This window comes from Carettochelys insculpta, chromosome 7 (assembly GCF_033958435.1).
Source record: "Carettochelys insculpta isolate YL-2023 chromosome 7, ASM3395843v1, whole genome shotgun sequence".
In the NCBI taxonomy this organism is placed as follows: Eukaryota; Metazoa; Chordata; order Testudines; family Carettochelyidae; genus Carettochelys; species Carettochelys insculpta.
This window is the reverse complement of record NC_134143.1, coordinates 72,059,077-72,084,171: the sequence shown is the minus strand read 5'-3', so window position 1 is coordinate 72,084,171 and position 25,095 is coordinate 72,059,077. Positions and strand designations below refer to the sequence as shown.

Genomic DNA, 25,095 nt, shown 5'->3' with positions numbered 1-25,095 from the left:
CTACCCTTTGTTTCCTGTCTTTTAACCAGTTCCCAATCCATGAAAGGATGTTTCCTTCTATCCCATGACCACCTAATTTACAAAGGAGCCTTTGGTGAGGGACCGTGTCAAAGGCTTTCTGGAAATCTAAGTATACTATGTCTACTGGATCCCCCCTGTCCACATGCTTGTTAACCCCTTCAAAGAATTCTAATAGATTAGTAAGACACGACTTCCCTTTACAGAAACCATGTTGACTTTTGCTCAGCAAATCATGTTCCTCTACGTGTCCGACAATTTTATTCTTTACTATTGTTTCTACTAATTTGCCCAGTACTGATGTTAGACTTACCGGTCTATAATTGCTAGGGTCTCCTTTAGAGCCCTTTTTAAATATTGGTGGTGTTAGCTGTCTTCCAGTCATTGGGTACCGAAGCCGATTTAAAGGATAGGTTACAAACCACCGTTAATAGTTCCGCAATTTCACATTTGAGTTCTTTCAGAACCCTTGGGTGAATACCATCCGGTCCCGGAGACTTGTGACTGTTTAGCTAATCAATTAGTTCCAAAACCTCCTCTAATGACACTTCAATCTGGGACAGTTCCTCAGATTTGTCACCCACAAAGGACTGCTCAGATTTGGGAATCTCTCTAACATCTTCAGCTGTGAAGACTGAAGCAAAGAAATCATTAAGTTTTTCCGCAATGACATTATCTTCCTTGATTGCTCCTTTTATGTCTCTATCGTCCAGGGGCCCCACTGCTTTTTTTTGCAGGCATCCTGCTTCTAATGTGCTTCAAAAAACAATAGTAAAGTGTTTTTTAATTTATGGCTAACTGTTCCTCAAAATCTTTTTTTGGCTTTTCTTATAACATTTTAATTTGGCAGTGTTTGTTCCTTTCTATTTTGATCACTAGGATTTGACTTCCACTTTTTAAAAGATGCTTTTTTATCTCTCACTGCCTCTTTTATGTGGTTGTTAAGCCATGGTGGCTCTTTTTTAGGTCTCTTACTGTGTTTTTTAATTTGGGCTATACATTTAAGTTGGGCCTCTAATATGGCATCTTTGAAAAGTTTCCATGCAGCTTGCAGGGATTTTACTCTAGTTACTCTACCTTTTAATTTCTGCTTAACTAACCTCCTCATTTTTGTGTATTTTCCCTTTTTGAAGTTAAATACCAGAGTGTTGGACTGTTGCGGTGTTCTTCCCAACACAGGAATATTAAATGTTATTATGTTATGGTCACTATTTCCAAGCAGTCCTGTAATAGTTACCTCTTGGACCAGATCCTGTGTTCCACTGAATACTAAATCAAGAATTGCCTCTCCTCTTGTGGGTTCCTGTACCAGTTGCTCCAAGAAGCAATCATTTAAGGCATCAAGAAATTTTCTCTCTGAATCTCTTCTTGAGGTGACATGTACCCAGTCACTATGGGGATAATTGAAATCCCCCATTATTAGTGAGTTTTTTATTTTGATAGCCTCTCTAATCTCCCTTAGCATTTCAGCGTCACTATCACTGTCCTGGTCAGGTGGTCGATGATATGTCCCTAGCGCTATATTCCCATCAGAGGAAGGAATTGCTATCCATAGTGATTCTATGGAACATTTTGATTCATTTAGGATTTTTATTTCATTTGAGTCTATATTATCTTTCACATACACTACCACTCCGCCCACGCTCGACCCATTCTATGGAACATTTTGATTCATTTAGGATTTTTATTTCATTTGATTCTATATTATCTTTCACATACACTACCACTCCGCCCCCCGCTCGACCCATTCTGTCCTTCCGACATATTTTATATCCTTGTATGATAGCGTCCCCCTGATTGTCCTTATTCCACCAGGTTTCCGTGATGCCTATTATGTCAATCTCCTCTTTTGATATAAGGTACTCTAATTCACCCATCTTATTAGACAGACTTCCTGCATTTGTGTAAAAGCACTTTAAAAAACTACCACTATTCATATGCCTGCCCTTCCCTGATGTATTGGATTCTTTTACATGTGATTTTTTCTTTCTCATCTGATCTGGCCCATACTCTATCATCTCCCTTCTTCTTTCTGACTGAATTCTAGACAATCTCTATCAATGGAATCTCGCCTAAGAGAAGTCTCCGTCCGATCCACGTGCTTCTCTGCACTAATCGGCTTTCCCCCATCTCTTAGTTTAAACACTGCTCTACGACCTTTTTAATGTTGAAAGCCAGCAGCCTGGATCCACCTTGGTTTAGGTGGAGCCCATCCTTCCTGTATAAGCTCCCCAAACCCCAAAAGTGTCCCCAGTTCCTAATAAATCTAAAACCTTCTTCCCTATACCATCGTCTCATCCACGCATTGAGACTCTGAAGTTCTGCCTGCCTACCTGGCCCTGCGCATGGAACTGGAAGCATTTCTGAGAATGCCACCATAGAGGTCCTGGATTTCAGCCTCCTTCCTAGCAACCTAAATTTGGCCTCCCAGGACATCTCTCCTACCCTCCCCTATGTCATTGGTACCTACATGTACCACGACCACCGGCTCCTCCCCACTACTGCATATAAGTCTGTCTAGATGCCTCGAAAGATCTGCAACCTTCGCACCAGGCAGGCAAGTCACCATACGGTTCTCCCGGTCATCACAAACCCAACTATCTATATTTCTAATGATCGAATCGCCCACTACGAACACCTGCCTCTTCCTAACAACTGCCGTTCCCTCCCCCGGAGAGGTATTCTGGGCGCGAGAGGATACCATAGCACCATCTGGAAGGAGGGTCCCGACTAGGGAATGGTTTCCCTCTACTCCCATTGACTGCTCTCCTTCCCTGAGCCTTTCATCCTCCTTAACAGCATCAGGGCTGTCAGACTGGAGGTGGGACAGCCCTACTACGTCCCGGAAAGCCTCATCAACATAGCTCTCTGCCTCCCTTAGCTCCTCCTGTTCAGCCATCCTGGTCTCCAAAGCCCGCACTCGGCCTCTGAGGGCTAGGAGTTCCTTGCATTGAGTGCACACATAAGCCACCTGCCTACAGGGTAGGTAATCATACATATTGCACTCAATGCAATAAACAGGATAGCACCCGCTCTGCTGCTGGTCTCCTGCCTCCATTTCCTCCTCTGATTTAATTTAATTCTATATGGGGTTCTTAAGTAAAAGTTTCAGATGGGGATGTTATACAAGATTTAAGGACGTTAGGAGTAACTAGCTCCCTCTAAGCTCCCTCTCAAAACTCCCTCCTGTTAGCAGTCGGCCTGTTTGCAAGAGCCCCAGTCGCAAGCGCCCTGGTCGCTTGCCAGCAGGGTTTAAAAGGCTCTGGCCTTCCTGATAGCCCCTCCCTCTGGCTACAGCTCAGCCAATCAGCACAGAGGCTTAGATTTCAAACCTAATCAAGGTTCACAGCTCCCAAGTGCCAGCCTGGGCGCACGACCTTTCAAACAGGCAGCTCAGCACTCCAAACTCCAGACAAACACAAGCCCAGAACCCCCAAACACAAACACCCACACACTCTAGACAGCCACTTACCTCAAGGTGCTGTAGTTTGCCCCCTCCTTCACTAGGAGAGCCCCTCTCAAAACTCCCACCTGTTAGCAGTCAGCCTCTTTGCAAGAGCCCCGGTCGCAAGTGCCCTGGTTGCCTATTCACATCTCACGGAACACAGTTTGGGAAACGCTGGTATAACCTGTTGTTAAAACTCTCCAGTGATGGAGATTCTGCAGCCTCTCTAGACAGCTCGTTCCAGTGTTTAACCACCCTGATAGAAAAGTTTTCCTAATGTCCAACCTAACTTTCCTTGCTGCAATTTAAACCTGTTGCTTGGTGTCCTGTCCTCAGAGATTAAGGAGAACAATTTTTCCTCTTTCCTCAACAAGCTCCTGTGTATCATCGGTGTTGGCTGTTTGATTGGCAAATCAATCTATGATGGTTTGAATGTTTTATCTCTGAGTTTATAGCCATGTTCCATGCAGTATACTTTTTGGACTGCTTGTTTTAGATTTACCTTCTGATAATGTGCAGAAGGTAGAAAATGAAATAGCTGAACGTGTGCATATTGCCGCTAACTTCTGTGCTAGGGTTTCCCTGTTGATGAAATGGAAGTGGTACCACTTATCATTGAATTATGTGTTTTTAGTTTAGTGTTTGTCGAGTGCTTTCTGTTGCTTAAATGATATGCTCTTAAGCATCAAGGATACTTTCTAGATTTCTCCTTACCTGTTTGTGTTCTGAGAGTCCCCAGAATTATGTGCTCAGGTGGAAAACAATTCATGAATTCCCCAGAGAACATGGTAACAGTGGTTCAAGAGTGTTGACCTTTGAAAAAGGGATAATTGTCTCAGACTAGTTCTCGCCAAACTTGTCTGGCTGTTTTTACAGCTTTTACAAACTATAATGCAATTGAAAATCAGCTTAAAAAAACTCTGTAAAATAGTTTGTCTTGAACCCCTAAACTGTTTAAATGGAAAATACCATTTTTATAGGGATTTAATAAGTTTCTGTATACAAAGAACTCCTGCTCTCATTTTTCCCAAATATCTTCAATCGGAGGCAGACAACAGGCTGAGAATATCAAATAAAAGGGAAGTTCCCCTTCAGATGAATGCCTACTTAGTTACTGCCTCTGCGTGTAGGAGTGGTAAGTCTTCTGCTTTGGCATATGACAGATGACAGCAGGTGTTAATTTAAGAGAAACAAACAAAAAAAAAGGTTGCTGAACTTTTAAAGTAGGAGGTATAGACAGTTTAAATTTAGATTGTCTGCTGTGTCATCTCCTGTACTGCCGTGGAATTTGCTGCACTGTTTGCTTACGAGAGGATAAACAAGATGGACGTTCTTGGTGACTAGATAAATTTGTTTACAAGGTATTGAAAGTGGGGAGCTGGTTAATGCCCAGAAGTAGGGAACTATATAGGGGCAATAGTGCGCCTTCACACGACTGCAGCACTTCTTTGTAAGCTTGGGGGGGAGCCAATCCTGTTTCCCATGGTGGGTGAATGTGTAGTGCACTAAGAACTATTTAAAGAAAAATCAAAGAAGTTGGCAAAACTAGGGGTGTGCTTTAGTGCCCCGTTCCCTCCAGTCAAATCCTGCTAGTCTGGAGGCATTTAGATAGCTAATTCTGGTTTTGATGCATCTTCCCCAGGTGGAGACTTCAAGTGCTGCTCCAAGAGGCTACATCCAAACTAGATACTTAATTTTCTCCCCCCAGATAGCTGTTGTTATAAAGTTCACTGAATTTCATCAAAGAGCTGTTCTTTAATGCAAGTGTTTACTCCATTGGGGCGTTTGCTTAGAGCCCAGGTAGTTAAGTTCTCCCCACAGAACAGTGGGGCTGAACACCTTGTGTCTGAAGTTTGTAGAGAGCCTTTTCTGGTGCATCAGCAGCTGGCTGGAGTCTTTTGCAGTCCTGAGCTGATGTCATTTCCCCTTTGCAAACTCTCCGGCTCTGCTGCATCAGATGTCTCGCCGGGTGTGGGAGGAGAAAAGGGGAAGGGCGGAGGGAGGGAGGGCGAGCCAGCGAGTTGCATGCTGCGTCCTGGGACCCTGTTTACTTAACAGGCCCAGCCGTGGAAGCCCTGGTTTAAATAGGTTTGCCTGCGCCCATCAGATGAGGAAATGGTGGGTGTGGGGCTTTAACGCTCTTTTGTTCCAAAGCGTTAAGGTGTATGGTGAGAATGCAGGATGCCTTTCCTCTTGGGTCTGAGACAGGTAATTCAGTTCTGGTTGCTTTCGTTGCTGCCGGCTCCGGTGGAGAACTTGTGTTTTTTCAGAAAATGTTTCCTTGCTTCCCAAGAAGAGAATTGTGTGTGTCCTGCTGCTGCTGCTGCTGCTAGAGAACTTTATTGTTGATTAACAAAGGGAGGAACAAAACTCCAGGTCAGGAGAACAACCTTTTTTTGGTTGTTTCCCAACAAAGGGGGATTTTTCTTCCCTTCACATTGCCTTCTGTGCTTGGTATTTTTTTAGGGCTACTTTCCACACGCCCTAAGATGGAAATGTGTTTACATTGATTTAAAATGTCTGTCAGTGTTAGAGGGATTTTAATATATGTAAAATATTTATTTTCCAGAGTCCTGCCCTACAGCACAGTAACTCACCAAAGAGGGAAACCAGAAAATAGAAAAGAATTAAGGTGCAGTGTCTGTTTTAGCAAGGCACTCATCCTGGATTTGGTGACTTATTAAATAGCTTTTGAAAGTTGGTGTTTTGATAAGACACAGCCAATTTTGTATTTGGTAATGTAACAAGGAAACAGTAGCCACTGACCCTAACCCTCTCTGACTAGGAGTTGAGTACATTGCCAATTGTTTGCTCTTAAGCTTCTGAGAATCCTGGGGTCTGGAAGGCATGACCATATAGAAATAAACTGTCTTCAACTTTTCTATAAGGTGCAGTAAATAGATACAATGCTTAGTGGGGGTGCTCTTATAGCTGTTAAATAATAAAATACCAGACAAATGTGAGGCTTTTTAAACTGAATATTTTCTGTCTCTTAAAACTACAGCAGAATGTAACTTTTAGCAAATTGCTGCATGAACAGTGTTGCTTTGATTATCAGCTACCAGTGTATTCTTCTCCAAATTTAGGGCTTTTAAATTTTTTTTTCTGATTCTAAAGCAGTTTTACACAATAATCTACCTCTAACCCATTGACCTTTTGCAGTTGAACATAATTGCTGTAATAATTTGTGAGCACACCAAATCAGCTCCTGATAGAATCTGCCTGAAAATGTGATAGTTAAAGGATTATACTAAGGGTTTTAAGTAAGTCTTTTAATAACAGTCTGCAAGGTCAGTTTAGCTTTTGAGGTTAGAGCAGCATCAGAGTTGTGTGTCTCTGGCCGTGTCTACATTAGCCCCAAATTTCGAAATGGCCACGCAAATGGCCATTTCGAAGTTTACTAATGAAATGCTGAAATGCATATTCAGCGCTTCATTAGCATGCGGGTGGCCACGGCGCTTTGAAATTGACGTGGCTCGCCGCTGCGCGGCTCGTCCCAACAGGGCTCCTTTTTGAAAGGACCCCACCTACTTCGAAGTCCCCTTATTCCTATCTGCTCATGGGAATAAGGGGACTTCGAAGTAGGCGGGGTCCTTTCGAAAAGGAGCCACGTCAATTTCGAAGCGCTGCGGCCGCCCGCATGCTAATGAAGCGCTGAATATGCATTTCAGCATTTCATTAGTAAACTTCGAAATGGCCATTTCGAAGTTTGGGGCTAGTGTAGACGTAGCCTCTGTTTCTCTAAGTATGCAACCCATGTTCTGCTCCTACCCCCACCAAAATAGGGTAGACTTTTTTGCATGGTAGCTTAATACCATGTAGAACCAGAGTTCAGAAGTTCTTGAGCTGCCCTTTTACTCAGCATGAAGATCTGTCTCACTCAACATGGAGCATTTAAATGTATTTGTGACAGACTGCTCCTTTCTTTGTTCTGTTTACAGTATACATTTAAAAAAAACAAACAAAAAAACCACACCTCCAGGACACAAGAAGTGTAAATGGGAAGTGGAAACAGCTGGTGGTGTCTCAAGAACAGTTTTCTGTGCATTTTGATTGTCCTTCATTTGTAGATAAAAGCAGTATTGGGAAAATACAAAACAAAACAAATGTATGGGGAAAAGATCACCTTCAGTTTTGTGTGTTCCTATGTGACAGATGATGGTCAAATGCTTTGTGTTAAACTTCCTGTATATATAAATGACTAGCACATTTACCCAGCATTGTTCAGGTCTGTAACTCAGTTAAGTTTGTGCACTTCGCCTCTATCCCTGACAGTGAACAAGGTTAAGGGGCACTTCAGTTCCCCACACCCTCCCTTAAAGGGTGCTTGGGGGGCTGGAAGGGGATGCACTCTTTAGCCAGCTCCTTTCACCTGCCTGGTGAAAGTCTTTCTTCTGTCTGATTTTTATGAGAAGTAATCCCCTTCCAGGCACATCCCATTTTCCTGGCACAACCAAAACCTTACGTTGCTGTAAGTTATGGTAAGAGGAGGCTGTATACAGAATTTGGTGGTCCTAAATCTTAATCTTTAGGAAGACTTCTTGAACAGACGAACTTTCTAAAATATGCAGGTAATGTGCAGGAATCACTTCACAAGCAACTGAAATGGAGTAGCTGCCTGTGGTATGAAATTGAACAACTGTTTACCAAGTCATGATGGGGGCACTGCAGAACAATTCTTGGTAAACAAAGTGAAAAATATTTGTGTTCAATAAAACTGAAGGGGAATTTTAATTAATTACCCCACTTGACCTCTGGCCAGGACACTTACAGCAAGTGCTATGGAGATCAAAATGGCTACAGGTCGTTACAACCCCTCTTTTTTTTAAAAAAGAGGCCCATTCCTCAAACTGATTTTATATTGTCTTGACACAATGCTAGTGTCCTTCAATATTGTTCTGAAATCACTTGTCTTGTGCTCCAGTGAGGTCACAGCATATAGTATGTCTGTGTAATACATATAATAAAATGTGAAGTACAGTTTGTGCAGTTTAAACTTACTAGGATCAAATGCTTGCTAGATTTCTTAAGTGAGGAGTCCTGTAAACAGCAAATGTGAAATGTCTGCTAGAAGCATCTAATCCAGGAAAAAATCAACAGCCTGGTGTCTGATGAGTGCTTAGTAAGGAAAAATAATGGATTTTTTTTAGGCCTCTTTTCTGTGTTTGAAGCTTATGAGGGCTGATTGCTGTTAGAATTTGCTACTGCAGCGTCTTGGCTTAATTCTTGATACAGTTCATTCCTGGGACTAGAGGAGGACTGTCTCTGGAGCCCCTGGAAATCTTTTCATTGACTTCACTGGGTTTTGGATCAGATTTGGAGAGACTAAGGATCTTGGTTTTGAGTAGCTAATATTTTATCAGCTATTAAAAGGTTTAAATATTTAATTCAACCTGGAACTGAAGGTCCCCTTCTCCACTGTTGTCCAGTTGTGATAAGAACATAAGATTTTTGACAAGCAAGGAAAATGTCAGTTTTTCATTGTCAAAAATCTTGGTGTAAAGAAGGTGGAGTGAGTAGAGTTTCTGCCTGTGCTGTCAAATCTTGCAGCTCTTTGCTCTTTACTCCTAACCAATATGAGAATGCTTATGGGAAATATCATTTGTGTCCTCGTTGCATATAAGTTTGAAATCCAACTTTTATCCTGTATCCCTGTAGATGACTGTTTTTATTAGTATTTATTTGTCCAAAAAAGGTCCTGGGTTTTCCACCCCCACTTGACATGTATAATGCAATGAAGAATTTAAGTAGTTGCAAGGTTAAGGCAGCACCAGTTTTCTCAAGCATTTGTGCTCCTTAGTGACCTAATGTTGGTGTTGTGCAGTGCTGTATAATGTATTATGGCTCAATTAAGTTGTTGTCTGGGCTAGCAGGGCTGGTTAATAGTCCCAAAGGTCTGGTTTCCACTGAAAAGCTCTGTATATGCTTTCCAGCAACACTGTGTTCATCTGGGCTTGGCAGCAGAGGGAGAGCGTAGTGTAGACTGAGTTGACTTGGTTTTTATGCTAAAAGGCTGCAAATTCCAGATCCTTGTCAGCTAGTACTCATGTAAACAGGACTTGGGTGGGGGCATGAGACCTGGGGAAAAATCAGCCTGTGTCTCTGGTCTGCCAGGGGAGTGCTCCCCTATAGCTCTGCCTCCGCCCTGCCGCATTCCATGCCTTGTCGCAGCTCAGCTTCTTCCCATGTTGGCTCCTCCTCTTCCTGCACTTTCCCACAAGCACCCTACTCCCTTGGTTCTCCTGCTACCCCTCAGGACCTCCTCGCATCATGACAGGCGCTGGCCAGGATGGGGGAGACACTAATCTGTGGCAAACAGGAGGCCCCTAGGGGAGGGGGCATGGAGTATTGATAAGGTGCTGCAGGAGTGGTTTGGAGGGTGGGATCTGTGTGGAAAGGAGGGTGCAGGGGTTCGAGGTCTAGGTGTGAGAGGGGGTATAGGAGTGGGTCAGGGGATGAGGGGTCTAGGCAGGAGAGGGGCACTTAACCTAGTGCAGCTCGGGGTGTGTGTGGCAAAGATGGCTTCATGTCTCCGGATTGCAAGCGTCACCCCGCTGCCCCCATCACTCCCATTGGCTGGGGATTACAGCCAGTAGGAGCGACAGTGCCTGCAGGTGGTGCTTCCCTGCAGTGTGCAGATCTGCTTCCTGCTAGGCAGAGTGACCCGCAGCTTGTTGTGATCAGGCCCACAAGGCTCAGGGCCCCTCCCTGCTACAGCAGAGAGCCCATAAGCTGTAGGTTTCCCATCCCTGATAGAAAGACTCTAATCGGAGGGCGAATAAAATGTTGGATTAGTTGTATTTAAAATTATATTTTAAAATTATTTAAATACTGTCAACTTTTTAAAAGAAGATTCTAAAAGTCTCTAAGTAGCTCTGTCCTGGAAACGACAGCATCAGTGGGGGGAAGTCAGGACACAGCAAGGCTACTCCTTCACAGGAGGGGAAAAAAGTTAGGTAAACATTTTCAAGCAATGTTTAAAGCCCCAGCACTGCAATACTAACGGTCTGAAAGTGAAACTTATAGAGAAAAGTGAAACTGACTTTAATATTAGGTAAACATTTACATCATGATTTTTAAGGTAACTGTGAACCCTGTGGAAAGATTCTGTGTCTTTCTCTCAAACGCAGAAGTGAATGAATGTGTGTGCCAGTTACTTCATACAGATGAATTATGGTTTCTTTAAAATCACTAAGGTTCTGCTGTGATGTCTAAGTTTTGGTCCATCATGGCCAGATAGTCCTGATGGCTAAATAATGTTCTTAGCCTTAGCAAAGTAGCAAGTGGCTTTGACGTATGTTTTCTCTATACTTCAATTATTACCTTTCAATATTTTGATATTCACTTGTCTCAAAATGTTCCTTTTTATCTCACATTTTTGTCACAAAGGTAAAACTTAACCTGTTATTTCTAGTAGAGGTGTAGCCTAGAGGGGAGTTGATAAGACTTCTCCTTATTTCCTGGGGCCAGTCTCGTGCATTGGGGCAGGGTCACAAGAGGTACTGCCTGTGTGATCAATATCCAGAGATTCCAGTAGCTACTGTTACATAACTATCACCGTTTGCACCTTTACCCAACTCCTCCCTAGTCAAATAATGCATCTAAGTATCATGACTTTGCCAACAAGTATGTTAATTTTTCCATGTGTCCTATGAATTTAGTGCTGATAGGAATGAAGCTCTCTAATGATAGTTCTCACAATTGTGCCTCAATCCTGACCTGCAGGAGTAATTGCCGGATTAATCTTGTGTCGCACGCAGTTGCACCAACGTAACGTAGTCCTGAGTTGCATCACCTCTGCTCATACAGAGTTTTTTATGGCTTTGCCAAGTCACCTCAGTTCTGACCTGCGTTGCTAACTGGTTTTTGTCATTAAGCATGTTTGTTAAAATGCTGCCTAAGGGGCATCTCAGACTGGGAGGACCTCATTGTGCTGGGCACCACACTCACTCACTCACTCACTCCCCCTGAGTAGTAGATGGTCCTTTGTCCCCAAAGAGTTAATACTCGCAATAGACAAGACAGATGCAGCCTGGGGGAAGGAGTGTATCAGTGATGGGAAAAGTACCTCAAAAGTTACTCGAGTAAATGTACTGCTGCTTTTGGGGCTGTACTTAAGTACAGGCCACCAGTGTCCCTCTGGAAAACTACTTGAATAAAAGTGCACACACACATGCACAAATACACATCGCATCATCTTTTTTTCCATCTCTGGAGTATATATTACAGGAGCTGAGGAGACAATGTGATTTCAGCAAACTGTGTTAGTTCCAGGATTTCTGGGGGGCGTGGGGGTACGTTTGATAGATCCCCTACATGGAAATGGTAGTGAGGGGGGAGGAGCATATGGCAGGGGAGAAGAAGGTAGAAGAGGGTGATTGTGGAGGGAAACTAAAGAGACTGTAAAGAGGAAGCCGGGTGCAAGTTGGAACAGACGGGTGATCAGCACAGGGCAGAGGAAGTCTGAGAACCTCCAGTTGTGACTGGAATGCGCAGTGGTGTCTGCTTAGCCACCCTGGCTCCTACCAGCTAGTGTCTCCCTGGCTGGCTCCTTGTCCTGTGCAGTTCTCCTCCAGCACCCCATGTGGGGACAAAGAAGGAACTATCAGGCTTCTGTTGCCCTGAAAGTATGTGGGTCTCCCCTGCACAGTTCTGGGTCTGGAGCAAGGGTTGCCCGTGGAGGGGTACCATCTTACATGTCTGAGATTATCTTGAGCAGGATCGATTTATAAAATGGATTTATGATGTGTACAACTGCGGGCAGCGATGAACCACTAAATGCAGCGGCAGTTCTCACCTGATTTAGCATTTCTGCTAAAGTCAGTGGTAAAAAGCTAGTTTAACTCGCAGCCACCCAAGTCCTCAGTATTTGATCCTACGCATCGGTTTACTTCTGCCTACTCTGTCACAAGGTATTGATGTTGGACAGAACTAGCCAGGGCTAGTTACAGTCTGTGTGAAACTTAATAAAATCAAGACATAAACTTGCATGTGCTGGATTTGGTCTTTAGTTTTTCGGGTTGATGATTGTTGGCTACTTTTCACATGTCAGCAGGCAACCATTCTGCCCTTTCTTACTGTTGGGAGTTTATAAAACGTATGGTGAGTTGATTGTGAATTGATCACATTCAAAATTTGTCCTTTTTCTGATGGTGCTCAGATTTACTTCCTTAACTCTAAGGGCTCGTCTACACTAGCCCCCTCCTTGGAATGGGGCTTGTAAACGAGCCAGATCGGTGAATAGCAATGAGGTGCTGCGTGGCATATGCAGCACCTCATTAGCATAATTCCCACCGCACAAACTTGGAAGTTGCTAACTTTGAAGCAGTGGCGAGGAGGGGGCTAGTGTAGATGAGCCTTTAGAGTTGAAGAAGTAAATCTGAGCACTGTCAGAAAATGGACAGACACATTTTGAATGTGATCAGTTCACAATCAACTCTCACTATATATTTTATAAAACGTTTGGCAGTAAGGGAACTTGGACGTTGCGCGAGTACTTTTGAAGTGCCCGTGACTAGACCGCTTGCCGCCGCCACTTCAAAGTTAGCAACTTCGACATTCAGGCCGCAGGAATGATGCTAATGAGGCACCGCATATGCAGCGCAGCACCTTATGGCTTTTCACTGATCTGGCTCGTTTACACGCCTCCTTCGAAGGAGGGGGCTAGTGTAGATGAGCCCTAGTAGTGGCTCATGAATATGGCCTCTGTAGTGCAGTCCCCCTTTTTTCACCCATTTGTATGTCAAGTTGAGCACCACTGGGCCTGTTTTCCCTCCTTGGACTTGGCAGGCATCCATGCCAGATTCCATGCCTCTCAGACAATACTTCTCCTGGGTAGAGAGCTCGCGCTCTCTCTCTCCCTCCTCACCAGTTTTTACAGACTGCTCAGTCCCCAGCTTGAAGTGTGGTATTTCCCAGCAATCTTGACTGTTGAAACTAGTGGCCGAGAATTGCTTTCTCTTTGAAGGCTTACAAACAGCATAACTATCAGCACTTGTGAGGTAAGACAAAGATTCAGTACAATTATTTTTAGTGAAAGTCGTGAACAGGTCACAGGCAGTTCCCACAAATTCATGGCCTAGGACCTGTCAGTGTTTTTTACTATGTACCCCTGACCCAGACGGGGGCGGGGGGAGAGGGTGATGGTGCTAGGGGAGAGTGGCAGTGGTGGGTGGGAAGACACTTGTGTGTGAGGGGAGGGTCGGTGTGTCTGCGGTAGGCTCCATACCCATCTCCTGGGAAATGGCAACCCTAGATCATCCACATGCCACCCTCACTCCTCCAAAGTGCTGGTTTTGCAGCTCGCTGTGGCTGAGAACCGTGGTTAAGGGGAGCTGCAGAGTCAGCCTGTGGAGCTAGGAGCTGAGCCCTTCAGGTAAGCACAGCTCTGCACCTTAGCCCTTAGGCTCTCTCTCCCTCCCATGCCCCCATCCAAGCTCCTGCAGAGCAGGGGGGCTGCAGTTGCCCAAGCTGATCAGCTGGCCTTCCAGCCAGGCGCATCAACCACTACAGAAAGTCCTGGAATCCGTGGGCTCTGTGACAAACACAAAGCTTTAGTTACAAGTTACCAGGCAGCCCAAGATCAACCACCACGTGTTTTTAAAGTGAAAGGACTACAGAAAAACCCATTAACAACACTGAAAATATTAACAAGCAAGCTATTAAGTGTATCAGAGCTCATTCCAACAAGGGCTCTGGTAAGACTCAAGTCTGTCAGTCCCTGCCAAGGGAGTTTTCTGTGGTAACCAATTCACTGCAGTGTGTTGTCCCATCCACTAACAGAAGTTGGTCCAATGAAAGATATTCCTTCACTCTCTTGTCTAGCTGCAGGTTCAAAACAGCCTTAGCTCCAAACTAGCATAGCTGTGAATGGATTCATCTTTCCTTTGTCCAGCTTGGGCCTTTGAGCTGAGAAACTCTTCTCAAGTTGTAGACTCAAAAGGCTGGATTTTTGCAGAATTGGGTTGGGAAGGCAAAGGGAATTTGCATCTACCTCCTGCTAAGGATTCCCAGCAAACTACCTGACACGGTTTTGCCCCAGAGGTCCCAATGTTTAGCACATTGTTTGATATGCTTCTTCGAAGCTCAGAAATTTTTGCAAAATTCCCATCTCCATTCCTCTCTTAGGGTGCATCTGCACAGCAAAGTTATTTTGGAATGACGGCTGCTTTTTCTGAGAGAACTTTGCGAGCACCTGTGCAGCAAAACTCCTATCTTGAAACAGCAGATGGGTTAGTTTGAGTTCTGTAAACCTCCTTCTACAGGAAATAGATTCTATTGGGAAATAGATATTTTGGAAATGGGTTTGTATTGACAGGGAATAGGAGTTTTTTCAAAAGAGGGGGCCTTCAGCTCTACTCAGAGGGTGATCTTATATGCAATTGAGCATCCAATTAGTGTGGGCACTCTATTTTGAAGTGGCTGAGCGCTGTCTTGATAAACAGTTTGTGTGTAGACACGCTTTTTCAAAATTAGCCATTCCGGAAGAGATTTTCCAAAATAGCTTATTCTGAAATAACACTGCTGCGTAGACATACTATTAGAAGTTGCATACAGTCCTGGCCTGCAGTAATACAAAAACCATTCATTCAGCCCGGTTGAGTCAAAACATACTTGAGCTTAATTCAATAAGCTCTGCTTAGGACATTTCGGGAGATTGCCATATCTCTCAGTTGTAATTTGTTACTCGAATGTAGACCCGTGCTATATGATGAAGACCATCCCCAAAGGTGCAGAGTGAAACTTGTAAAGTGAGCATGGGTACTTTGATTTTGGGTAGTTTGGTGAGACCAGAGGAGGAAAATTAGTCTGAATTAGAATAACACAATAAAATGACACTGTCGTTGGACAGTGAACTTGGGGCTGATGGGAGAGATCCCAGAGAACTGGTGCGAATAAAGAATGGGACTAAAGACAACGTAAGGACTTAGTGCTGTCAGCTTAACTTTGATACTTGTAAAGGTAATGGAGCAAATAATTAGTTTGTGAGCACCCTCTGCAAAATAATATGACGATAATTAAAGAGTCAATGTGGGTTTGTCGAGAGCAAAGCACGTCAAATCAGTCTGGGGGGGAGGGATAGCTCAGGGGTTTGAGCATTGGCCTCATGATGCCTGAGTTGTAAGCTTAGTCTTTGAAGGGGTCATTTGAGGATCTAGGACGACTATTTAGGGTGGGAGGGATAGCTTAGTGGGTTGAGCATTCACTAGCTCAACTCAGGGTTGTGAGTTCAGTCCTTGAGGGAGCCATTTAGGGATCTGGCACAAATAGATATGGGGGGGAGGGATGGTGCTGCTAAGAGAGCAGGGGTCTGGACTCAATGACCTCCTGATGTCCCTTCCAGTTCTGCCAGGTGTGTATGTGTATCTCCAATCTAATATCCCTCTCTGACAGCATATCAGGCCTTACACATGGGGACAATGAGTAAATGTTGCATCTCTACTTCACATGACTTTTCTTTTTTCATAAAGAAACTAGGCAAATACATACATACTAAATGAACCAAGTACATAGTCAGGTGCACAACTGCTGGAAGGGACACCAAGATTGCAGTCCTCTAGGAGACTGTTCAGCATCTTCATAAATGCTTTGGATAACAGTATGCAGAGTACACTAAGGAAGTTTGCAGATACTGTAATAACTTGGGAGGCAAAGTGCCAAGTACTGCACTTAGGAGTACTCAACTGTGGGGATACAAAAAGAGAAATGACTGCTTAGGAAGGAGTGTTCTGGGGGGTTATAGTGGATTGCAATCTGAATCAACAGTGTAATACTGTTGCAAAAAAGGTGAATATCATTCTGGGATAGTAACAGAGAGGGAACCGTGTTAGTCTGTATTCTACCAAAACAAAACAGCAGTCATGTAGCACTTTAAAGACTAACAAAATGATTTATTAGGTGCTGAACTTTCATGGCACAGACCCACTTCTTCAGATGCAAATTATATCGATCTGGAGAAGTGGGTCTGTGCCTTGAAAGCTCATCACCTGATAAATCATTCTCTTAGTCGTTAAAGTGGTACATGACTACTGTTTTGTTTTATCATTCTGGGAATGTATTACCAGGAGTGTTACAAGCAAGACATGGAAAAAAAATTCTTCTGTGCAACCCTTGTGTTGATCAGGCCTCAAATGCAATATTATGTCCACTTCTGAGCACCACACTTTGGGAACATTGTGGACAAATTGGAGAAAGATTAGAGAAGATTAGGGGAAGCACAACACATTATTAAAAGTCTGAAAACACGATCTGTGACTAAACACTGAAACAAATGGATCTGTTTAGCTTGAAGGAGAGAAGGCTGAGAAAGGTCCTGAAAACAGTCTTAGGTATGTAAAGAGTATCCCCATTGGCAACAGGACAAGAAGTAATGGATATAAATTTCATCCAAGTAGACACAGGTTAGACATCCGGAAAAACTTGGAAATTCTATGGGTAGCTAAATCCTAGAATAAATTAACTAAAGATGGTGTGGAATTTCCACTTTTGGAAATTTTAAGAAGAAATTAGATGAACAGCTGTTGGGGATTGTTTCAATAATTCTTAGTCTTGCCTCAGTGCAGGAGATGCTTTATTGAGGTCCCTTCCAGTTCTACATTTCTGTGTTTCTCGCAGCAGCTAGGGACTGGAGACCACAGCCAATGAGATTTTCATACTGAGAAAAGAATGTGGCCATAATTAATGTACTTGCTGTCTTTCCTGAGATCTGTGAAACCACAATGAAACTGGAGGGCAGCCAGAAGTTTTTGTGCATTCGTGGATTTCAGAGCGATTCATGAATCGCTTTAACTCAGTAGCAGCTAGCGCCAAAGTATGATTTTGGGAGCAAATGCCATATGTTGATGAGCTTTCTTTGTACAGTGTTCTACGTCAATGGATAGTGCATCAAGAGAGTGGAAAATCAGAGGTGGTAGCTGCAGACTTGGTAGCCATTGCTCAGCATATGAAATTACTCCTGTTGATTTGTGTGTTTTGTGTTTAGAAAGGGGAGGGAATGCAAAACGGTGTTCCTTCTAATTTTGCCCATCCACGTTCAGAATAAATGTTATGTGCACTGAGGTATATGGGGGTTTGCACTACTGGCAAAATCTCATACTGCTGTCAGTGGGTGTTTGCTAATCAGCTGGGCAGTGTTTGAATCTCTCCTGGCTCGGCTTACAGGGAACACTGGTGTAAACTCAGATTTCTTATACATTCTCTGAGTCTTGTCAGAAGATGTTGGAGTAGTGGTTTCATGGCTAGCTTTGCCTTAGTCCCTTTTCTGATGGTCTCTGCCCCTACCTGAACTCAGTCCTCTGCAGCCTCTTCATCCCTTCCTTGCCTGGTTGTACTTTGCTCTTGTACAGAGCAGGTCCTCCCAGCAGTTATTTACTGGCTCCCAATCCACCAGTTCTGCCCCTTGTATCAGGACAGCTGCACCATTTTTCCCCACTGGTCACTGAGGGGAGCCGTAGTCCTCTCTTTCCTGTGGGTTCCAGTGGCAAGCAGCCATGGTGGGCTCCCACAGCCCCTCCTTACATCTGCATTTCTCTGGGCCTTTCCTTCCCTCTCAAGCAGGTGAAGCGGGAGTGCAGCATTATTTTCCCCTGTCTCTGCCAGCCCCCTTATCTAATCATCTTCCCATTATGCTCCTGACTCAGCTCCTCCCCCAGCTGTGCTTCCTCTTCATTTGGGCCTGGTTTACCCTCCAAGTGCCTCAACTGAGCTTTGCAGCTCCCGCTAACCTTGCTAGTGCCACTGTGTTGTATACATATTCCTTCATGGGTTTTAAACCCTGTAAGAGTTTTTCTTTGTTCACAGCCTGTGGTCATTCTGATCCAAACCAGGTGGGCAGAGCTCAAGACAGCATCTGTTGGTTTGGGCATCATCCCTTAACAGTTTTAAAGTGTTTGCTGAGGGGTGATCTATCTTGAGTTCTAATGTGTGTCTTGCAGCATGCGTTAACACCTTGTATTTAGCAGTGCTCTGAGTACTTTTTCCAGAACTGAAGAAGACTTCTGCAGAAGTTCAAAAGCTTGTCACTCTCGTGTGGGTCTTTATAGTCACAGCAGACGCTGTAAATGAAGTCCTCAATTGAAACTTTAAAGGGCGCGATCCATAGTCTATGCAGACTGAAGGATGCCTGCTACTCTCTCTCACCAGCAGAACTAGGTCTAATGAATCACTTACCTTGTCTCTTTAATTCTATAGCTTTATACAATATAATCTTATTTAGTGCTCATCTGTGACTGACAGTTCAGGAGCAGATATGTGAAGGTTAGCGACATTAAGTAGTTTTAATCTCAGAGTTGACCTACCTTCAACACAGGTGTGAGTGAAGAACTAAGAGCAAGGATTTTGATTCCTAAACCCATCACAGATGATTGTGTTTTCTGTGGTTTTAAACAAAGTTCTTGAGGGTGCTGTCTCAGGTTCCCCAGATGGGTGTTACAAGGAGTGTTTGTTTGTTAAGCGGTCTCAATACGAATACAGGTTTGAAAGTAGTGTCTTATAAAATTTTAAATCACTCTTTGTGCAAGGTGTAAATAAAACTAGTGTAGCACTGTCTCTGTTACTTGTGGGATTGTCAGCAGTGCAGTGGGTTTTATCATTTATGGGGAAATGAACCAAAATAGCCAATTTTACTTTTATTTATATATTGTGTATTATACGTACTATTGGTGTTAGGCAAAAATAATCCAGATTAACATGTCCAAATAATACAAAAAGAATCTTCAGACTCTGCCAGCTCAAACTCAGAAAAAGTCTGAGCGATAGACAGGCCTTTCAGCATGTCCATCTTTACTGTTCTGGCTCTGTTGTACCCAAGGGATGGAGGATCTCACTGCGAGCGCAGCTTGAGGGCTCTCCGCTGGAAACACATCACGTTTTGGTGGCCTTTTAAACAATTCATACTCAAGGGTGGCATTAGACGTGCTGGGGCCCAGGAGAAAGAAATGAAAGAGTGGGCCCCCACTTTGCCTCCCTTACCTGCTCACACGTTGGATTTCTGGATTGTTTCTGAAGCTGGAGCTCTGGCCCTGCTGCTTAGTGCTGAAGTCCAAGTCCTGTCATGCAGGGTCCCCTGGGTGGGCCCTGAGCAATTTCCCTGCTCATGTATCCCATGTAATCTTAGCTCTTGGAGAATAGCCTACAAAAGAGTTGGTCTGTAGTACAGCTAGAACCCAAAGTACCCTGGGCTTTGGAGGGGAGAGACAGCTCCTTGAATCGCACCTGGAAACTAGTGTAAGTTGTGGGGGTGGATTTTTTTCCCCAGCAGAATGCACGTTCTGCAGCCGGGAAAGCAGCAGGAGCACCTGGAGCTCCTTTTGAAAGGTAACTCCTGGGGTTGGATGGGGGCAGTTGGGGAGGGTTAAGCCTGGGGTGGGCTAGGGCTGGGGGAGGTGGAGTTGAGCTGGGGCCTCACAGCCCTGTGGGGGATTGAGCTGGAGCTGTGTGCATGTGAGGGGGGAGGGGCAAACTGGGGGCTGCATGTGGGGTGGGGTGGGAGGTTTGAGCAGGGCTGACAAGAGCAAGATTTAAATGCAACTCGAAATCACCCATTTTGAGGCATTACTGTATGAATGGTGAGTTCTCTGTAACTTGAAGTTTTTAAACAATGATTTGAGGACTTGAGTAACTCAGCCAGAGCCTAGGGCTTTATTGCAACGGTGAGTTGGTGAAGTTCTCAGGCCTGCAATGTTCAGGAGGGCAGATTAGGCGATCATGATCGTCCGTCAGACTTTGAAATCTGTCTCTTTCATCTCTTTTTTGCTCATGCCGAAGTGGTAGGCACAGCAGCGTCCGATTCAGGCTGCGGGACACACTGCCAAGGGCTGCTGGTTTGTGAAGTTTGGAACTGGTAGGCGTCCGAGTTGCCAGAACTAAGAGCTGTGCAATAGGCTCTGAAATCTTTTTTTTTTTTTTTTCTTCTCTCTCCCGTCTCAGTTGAAAGGAAAACCAGTAAAGGTCCTAACAGACTGTGTGACATCTATGTGCTAGCTAATCAAGAATGGGGTAGGAGGGGCACATTTCAAACTTTGAGGAAGCAACAGTGCCATGGAGTTAGTTCACAGAATACTGCATATATCTGTAACCCTGGATCAGTTGAGGGATGATGACGTTTTAGTGCACAGGCTCCCTGGCAGCACACACTAACCGTCAACGATACCATATCCCCAGAAAGGATGGGAGTATTTAGCTAATATGTTCACCTCTTAGTAGATCCATATCTTGCTATATGGTTCTGAGGAGAAAAAAACGAGAAAAAATTGAAGAGCTTCCATCTTCACAGCCTCTTCAGAATTATGAATATCAAGTGACAAGATAAAGGTTCAAATGCAGATGTCCTGTCAAGATCTGGCATTCCCATCCTCATTGCAGTCCTCAACAGCAGAAGACTACGATGACTTGGTCATGTGAGAAGAATGGGTAACAAACGTCTTCCCAAAGAAATCCTCTTCAGTGAACTGTCATGTGGGTTGAGAACAAGACGAAGACCAAAGCTAAGTTTCAAGGGTACATGCAAAAACGCCATGAAAAAATTCAACGTTGATCTAAAATCCTGGGAAATCTACATCACCAGATCAAAACACCTAGGCTATGTCAACACTAGCCAAAAACTTCGAAATCGCCATGCAAATGGCCATTTCAAAGTTTACTAATGAAGCGCTGAAATACATATACATGCGGGCAGCCGCAGCGCTTCGAAATTGATGCAGCTCGCCGCCGTCCGGCTCGTCCAGACGGGGCTCCTTTTCGAAAGGACCCCACCTATTTCGAAGTCCCCTTATTCCTATGAGCAGATGAGCCACGTCAATTTCGAAGTGCCGCGGCCGCCCGCATGCTAATGAAGCGCTGAATATGTATTTCAGCACTTCATTAGTAAACTTCAAAATGGCCATTTGCATGGCCATTTCGAAGTTTTTGGCTAGTGTAGACACGGCCCTAGTGACGACTGCCACAACAGGGCACATCATCCTTTGATAGTAATGTGCAAGCCACACGAAAGAACTTCGTCTTAGAAGGAAAAACTCTCAGACTCCAGAATCCGGAAACAGACTGACATGCGGTAATTGCAAACATTGGACGGATAAGCCACGAGAGAAGCTGCAGATTCAAACGCTGCCCATAGATCCTCAGCACTGCTGCTAACCACCGTGTCTCAAGACAAAAAGAGGCCATGGTAGTAGGTCCTATTGCCATCAGGTGCCCCTTTTAAGTGTGTGTGGGAAGCATGACATTGTGCAGATTTGGGTTGGAAAGGGCAGTGGACTTCAAACTTTATTTTTTTATGCAAGGGGATGTTAAGTGGGAGGATGATGTGGTTTGAAGAACTGATGACGAAATCTTCCAAAATAAGTAGTCTTCAAGTACATGTGGCAGCTTCAGACTCCTAAGCAAGTGGGACAATCCACTGAGCTTTATATCTGTTACAGGTTGTTGCCACAAATTCTTAATCTTTGCTCCTGGCAGTGTTATACTTTGAACAGAAGAAATGGGTATTGGAATAAATGCTGCTTAATTCCTTGAAAGGTGTCCTGGTGCAAAGTTACTCTTTATCACATTTTGGGCTTCCAGGTCATAGGTGGGCCTCCAAGTTGCAGTTGCTTGGTTGACAGACGCAGCGCTGCTTAAGAGTTTGTCACAGCTCTAAACCCAGATTTCTGATCTGGAAATCAAGTCTTGCATTTTCTGCCTTATGCATCAACTATTCTGTTGATCCATGAACCAGAAAAGAATCTAGCTTATTCTTCAATGGCAGTGTTATTGTTGCATGGGTAGTAGGAGAAAAAGTGTTAATAAATGAAGATGAGAGAGAGGATTTGGAACACATAAGGAGCAGTAATGTGCCATTTCTAGTTATTTCCTTGCCCATAATTGCACTTTCAGAGACAAATGTTGTAGTTAGTTGAAATATAAAATGCTAACGGCTTAGCAGAGTGAGTTATACATTTGACAGTCACCTTAAAAATTACAGATGGAAAAGAGCTTTCATCCTATCAAGGCTTGGGACCTCAGCTTTCTGCATCTAGCTTTGTTTGTTTTAAAGCCCTCCAGTAAACAACAGAAAACACTCGGCACTTTGTAACACTGAGAACTCCATTTCAGAACAAGGCTAGCAGCCGGTTTGTGAGTGGAGAAAGCAGTCGCTTGCAGCCACACTGTTGGGGAGGTCTGTCTGGCAGAAGGTTCTGATGTCCCTCTTTCTGTGAAACATGTAGGCTGCTGCTAAATTTTTCCTTGCCTCTTCCCTAGTTGAGATTGAGGAAGAGTAGCATACTCTTCTGCTTGAGGAGTTGAAGCCAGATGTGTGGTTTTTTGTGGCGTGTGCTGTTTGGGTTGGTGGAAGGGGTGGGAATGTTTTTAATATGGATACTCCCATGTTCCTTGAATCCAAAATAGAATGTCATTTTTGAGAGAAAATGGTGTAGGGAGTTTCGTTTACATGAACTATAAATAGCCTGAGTGATATGTTTAAAGAAAGTGAAATATCATATGATTAAAAAAAATCCCAAAATGAAGGAATAAAAAATACACAGGGTGTCCAGTGAACTGGTTATCTTTAATAAATACCAAGAAATGACAGGTGTCTTTTGTCCATTATGCTGTGTACTTGAAAATACATCACTTACACGTGCAGTTCTATTTGTAGTAACACACAAACAAATCTGTTTTACCTTCAGTTAATCTTTGGTGTTACTGTACAGTAAACTCTTTCATATCCGGCATTCTATCATTCAGAACTCTCAAATAACCGGCATTTTAACCATAAGTAAATTTTAGTTACATCTTCTGTAAGTACAGTATAGTGGAAGTAATTACAAATACAGCAAATATGGTCTAAGTTTACTATGTACAATACTACTCTTGGTAAATAAAGTGCTCTCCATACATATTTGTTTCTCAGTATTTAATCTTGTATTTCTTTACTGTTATGCATTGCTAGGTATACCTCTCTGTTATCCACAATATTTGAATATTGGCAACCTCCCAGTCCCAGGGCTGCCAGATATGAAAGAGTTCACTGTAGTGCCATTTCACTAGTTTCTTTCTTTTTCATTTTCCTTACTTGTTTTGGTACTGTGCTTTGTTAGAACGTTGCTGCATTCTACACAGTGTTTGACTGACTGCAGGAGAATCGAGCTATATATATATATATAGACTCAGAGTTAAGGTTGGACTTGTATATTTTATGCATGTAGTTAGCGTCTGCAAGCACATTTCTGGAAATTTAGTGTCATAGTGAACCTGCTGCCTGCTATACAGTGGGGGTGTATTTTTGGGCAGGGCTGTAGGAATCTCCAGGTGAAAGATGCTATAAAAGTGCAAAGTATTACTTTTAAAGTTAGGATAAAGAAAATATATACGGGAGTGACTGGTATGAATTGCTCTTAGATTATTTTTAAGGCAGCATATTTTTGTTAAAGTGGCATTTAAATATTGCAGTAGTTCTTTTAATACAGACCTCTCCAAGTTTACTTTGTCTAATTTAGCCAGAATAGAATTTAGTAAATGAAAATTTCAGGTTATGCTGCAAGTTTCACAATTTCAGTATGCATCTGTGTCAGGATTGTTTGGTTTTTAAAGTAATATAACTGTTCTTTTACTTTAATTTCCATGTTACATGGGCATCTGTAACTCTGGAGTTCTGATTCACCCCATCTTGTGAAAATGGATCAGGTTTCATTTCACAGTTTGTATATTTATCTCTCCTTACTCCCCACGCTTTTAGATGTTGAAAGCATGACTGGACAAAGCACTATTCAACATATACAGGTTGAACCTCTCTCATCCGGCATGCTTGAGACCTGACCGGTGCTGAATAAGAGAATTTCCTGGACCACAGGGAGTCAGTATAGTCTAGCAGCATTACCAACACTCCCACTGCTGACTGGGCTCTTAGAGGACATTTAGGGGTAAATTACAGCTAAATAACAGACCAGAACACTGAGAGGCAGGACTGGTGGCTGGAAACAAAGTTTATGGGACCATGGGAAACTTAGCCACACTCATGATAAGTGGTCATCTAGCCAACTAAAATCATGCCCAGTCATGGATGCTGCTGGATGAGAGTGTTTCGGATTAGAGTGGGACAACCTGTAGTATATTGTGGAGTAATGCCGCGCTACTTAGCTGAACTAGGAGTAGGTGATTCCATACCATACTACTTTTCCATCTCTTAACTGCTCAGAGCACTGGCCTTGTAGGAGGACTGTAAGTTGGTAAAGCTCAGCTGATTTGGCTCCACTCCTAGAACGCTGAAGCTTCCAGGAAGACGCTTTACCGGAAGACTGTTTTTATATAATTTAAGCTGTTAATCATAAGAATTATTTCAGAAGTGAATTTTACAGGACCATAAAGTAATTGCCATTTGCGTTTAGATACACTCAAGCAGGTCTCACTTAGATTACAAGATTCTCTGTTTATAAGGTGTTTCCTCAGCTTGACACAGCCTCAGTAATTCCACAAAGCCAAATATGGAACACAATCTCTGTGTACAAAATCTCCAGAGCGTAAAACATGATAGCTGAAAAATGAACTGGAGGGTGTGTAATAAGAGGCACCATGGCCTAATCAATAAAGCATAGAGCCATACAGTTGATACATGCGAGTTCTCTTTTCCGCCATGCAGTAGACATGGGCAGTGTTTT

General features: G+C 43.5%; 1 protein-coding gene across 2 annotated transcripts in view; it reads left to right on the top strand.

Annotated features, from left to right (window-relative positions):
* Positions 1 to 25,095, top strand: part of WBP1L (WW domain binding protein 1 like) — a 97,524-nt gene that overhangs the window by 51,309 nt on the left and 21,120 nt on the right. Inside the window, exon 1 of one of the 2 annotated variants that reach the window (XM_074999248.1) lies at positions 5,496 to 5,671. The exons of the other annotated variant lie outside the window; for it this stretch is intronic. Within the exon in view, the coding sequence (XP_074855349.1) occupies positions 5,645 to 5,671 (27 nt within the window). The 5' untranslated portion in view covers positions 5,496 to 5,644. Of the gene's footprint in view, positions 1 to 5,495; positions 5,672 to 25,095 lie in introns of those variants that run through there. 2 annotated transcript variants of the gene reach the window in all.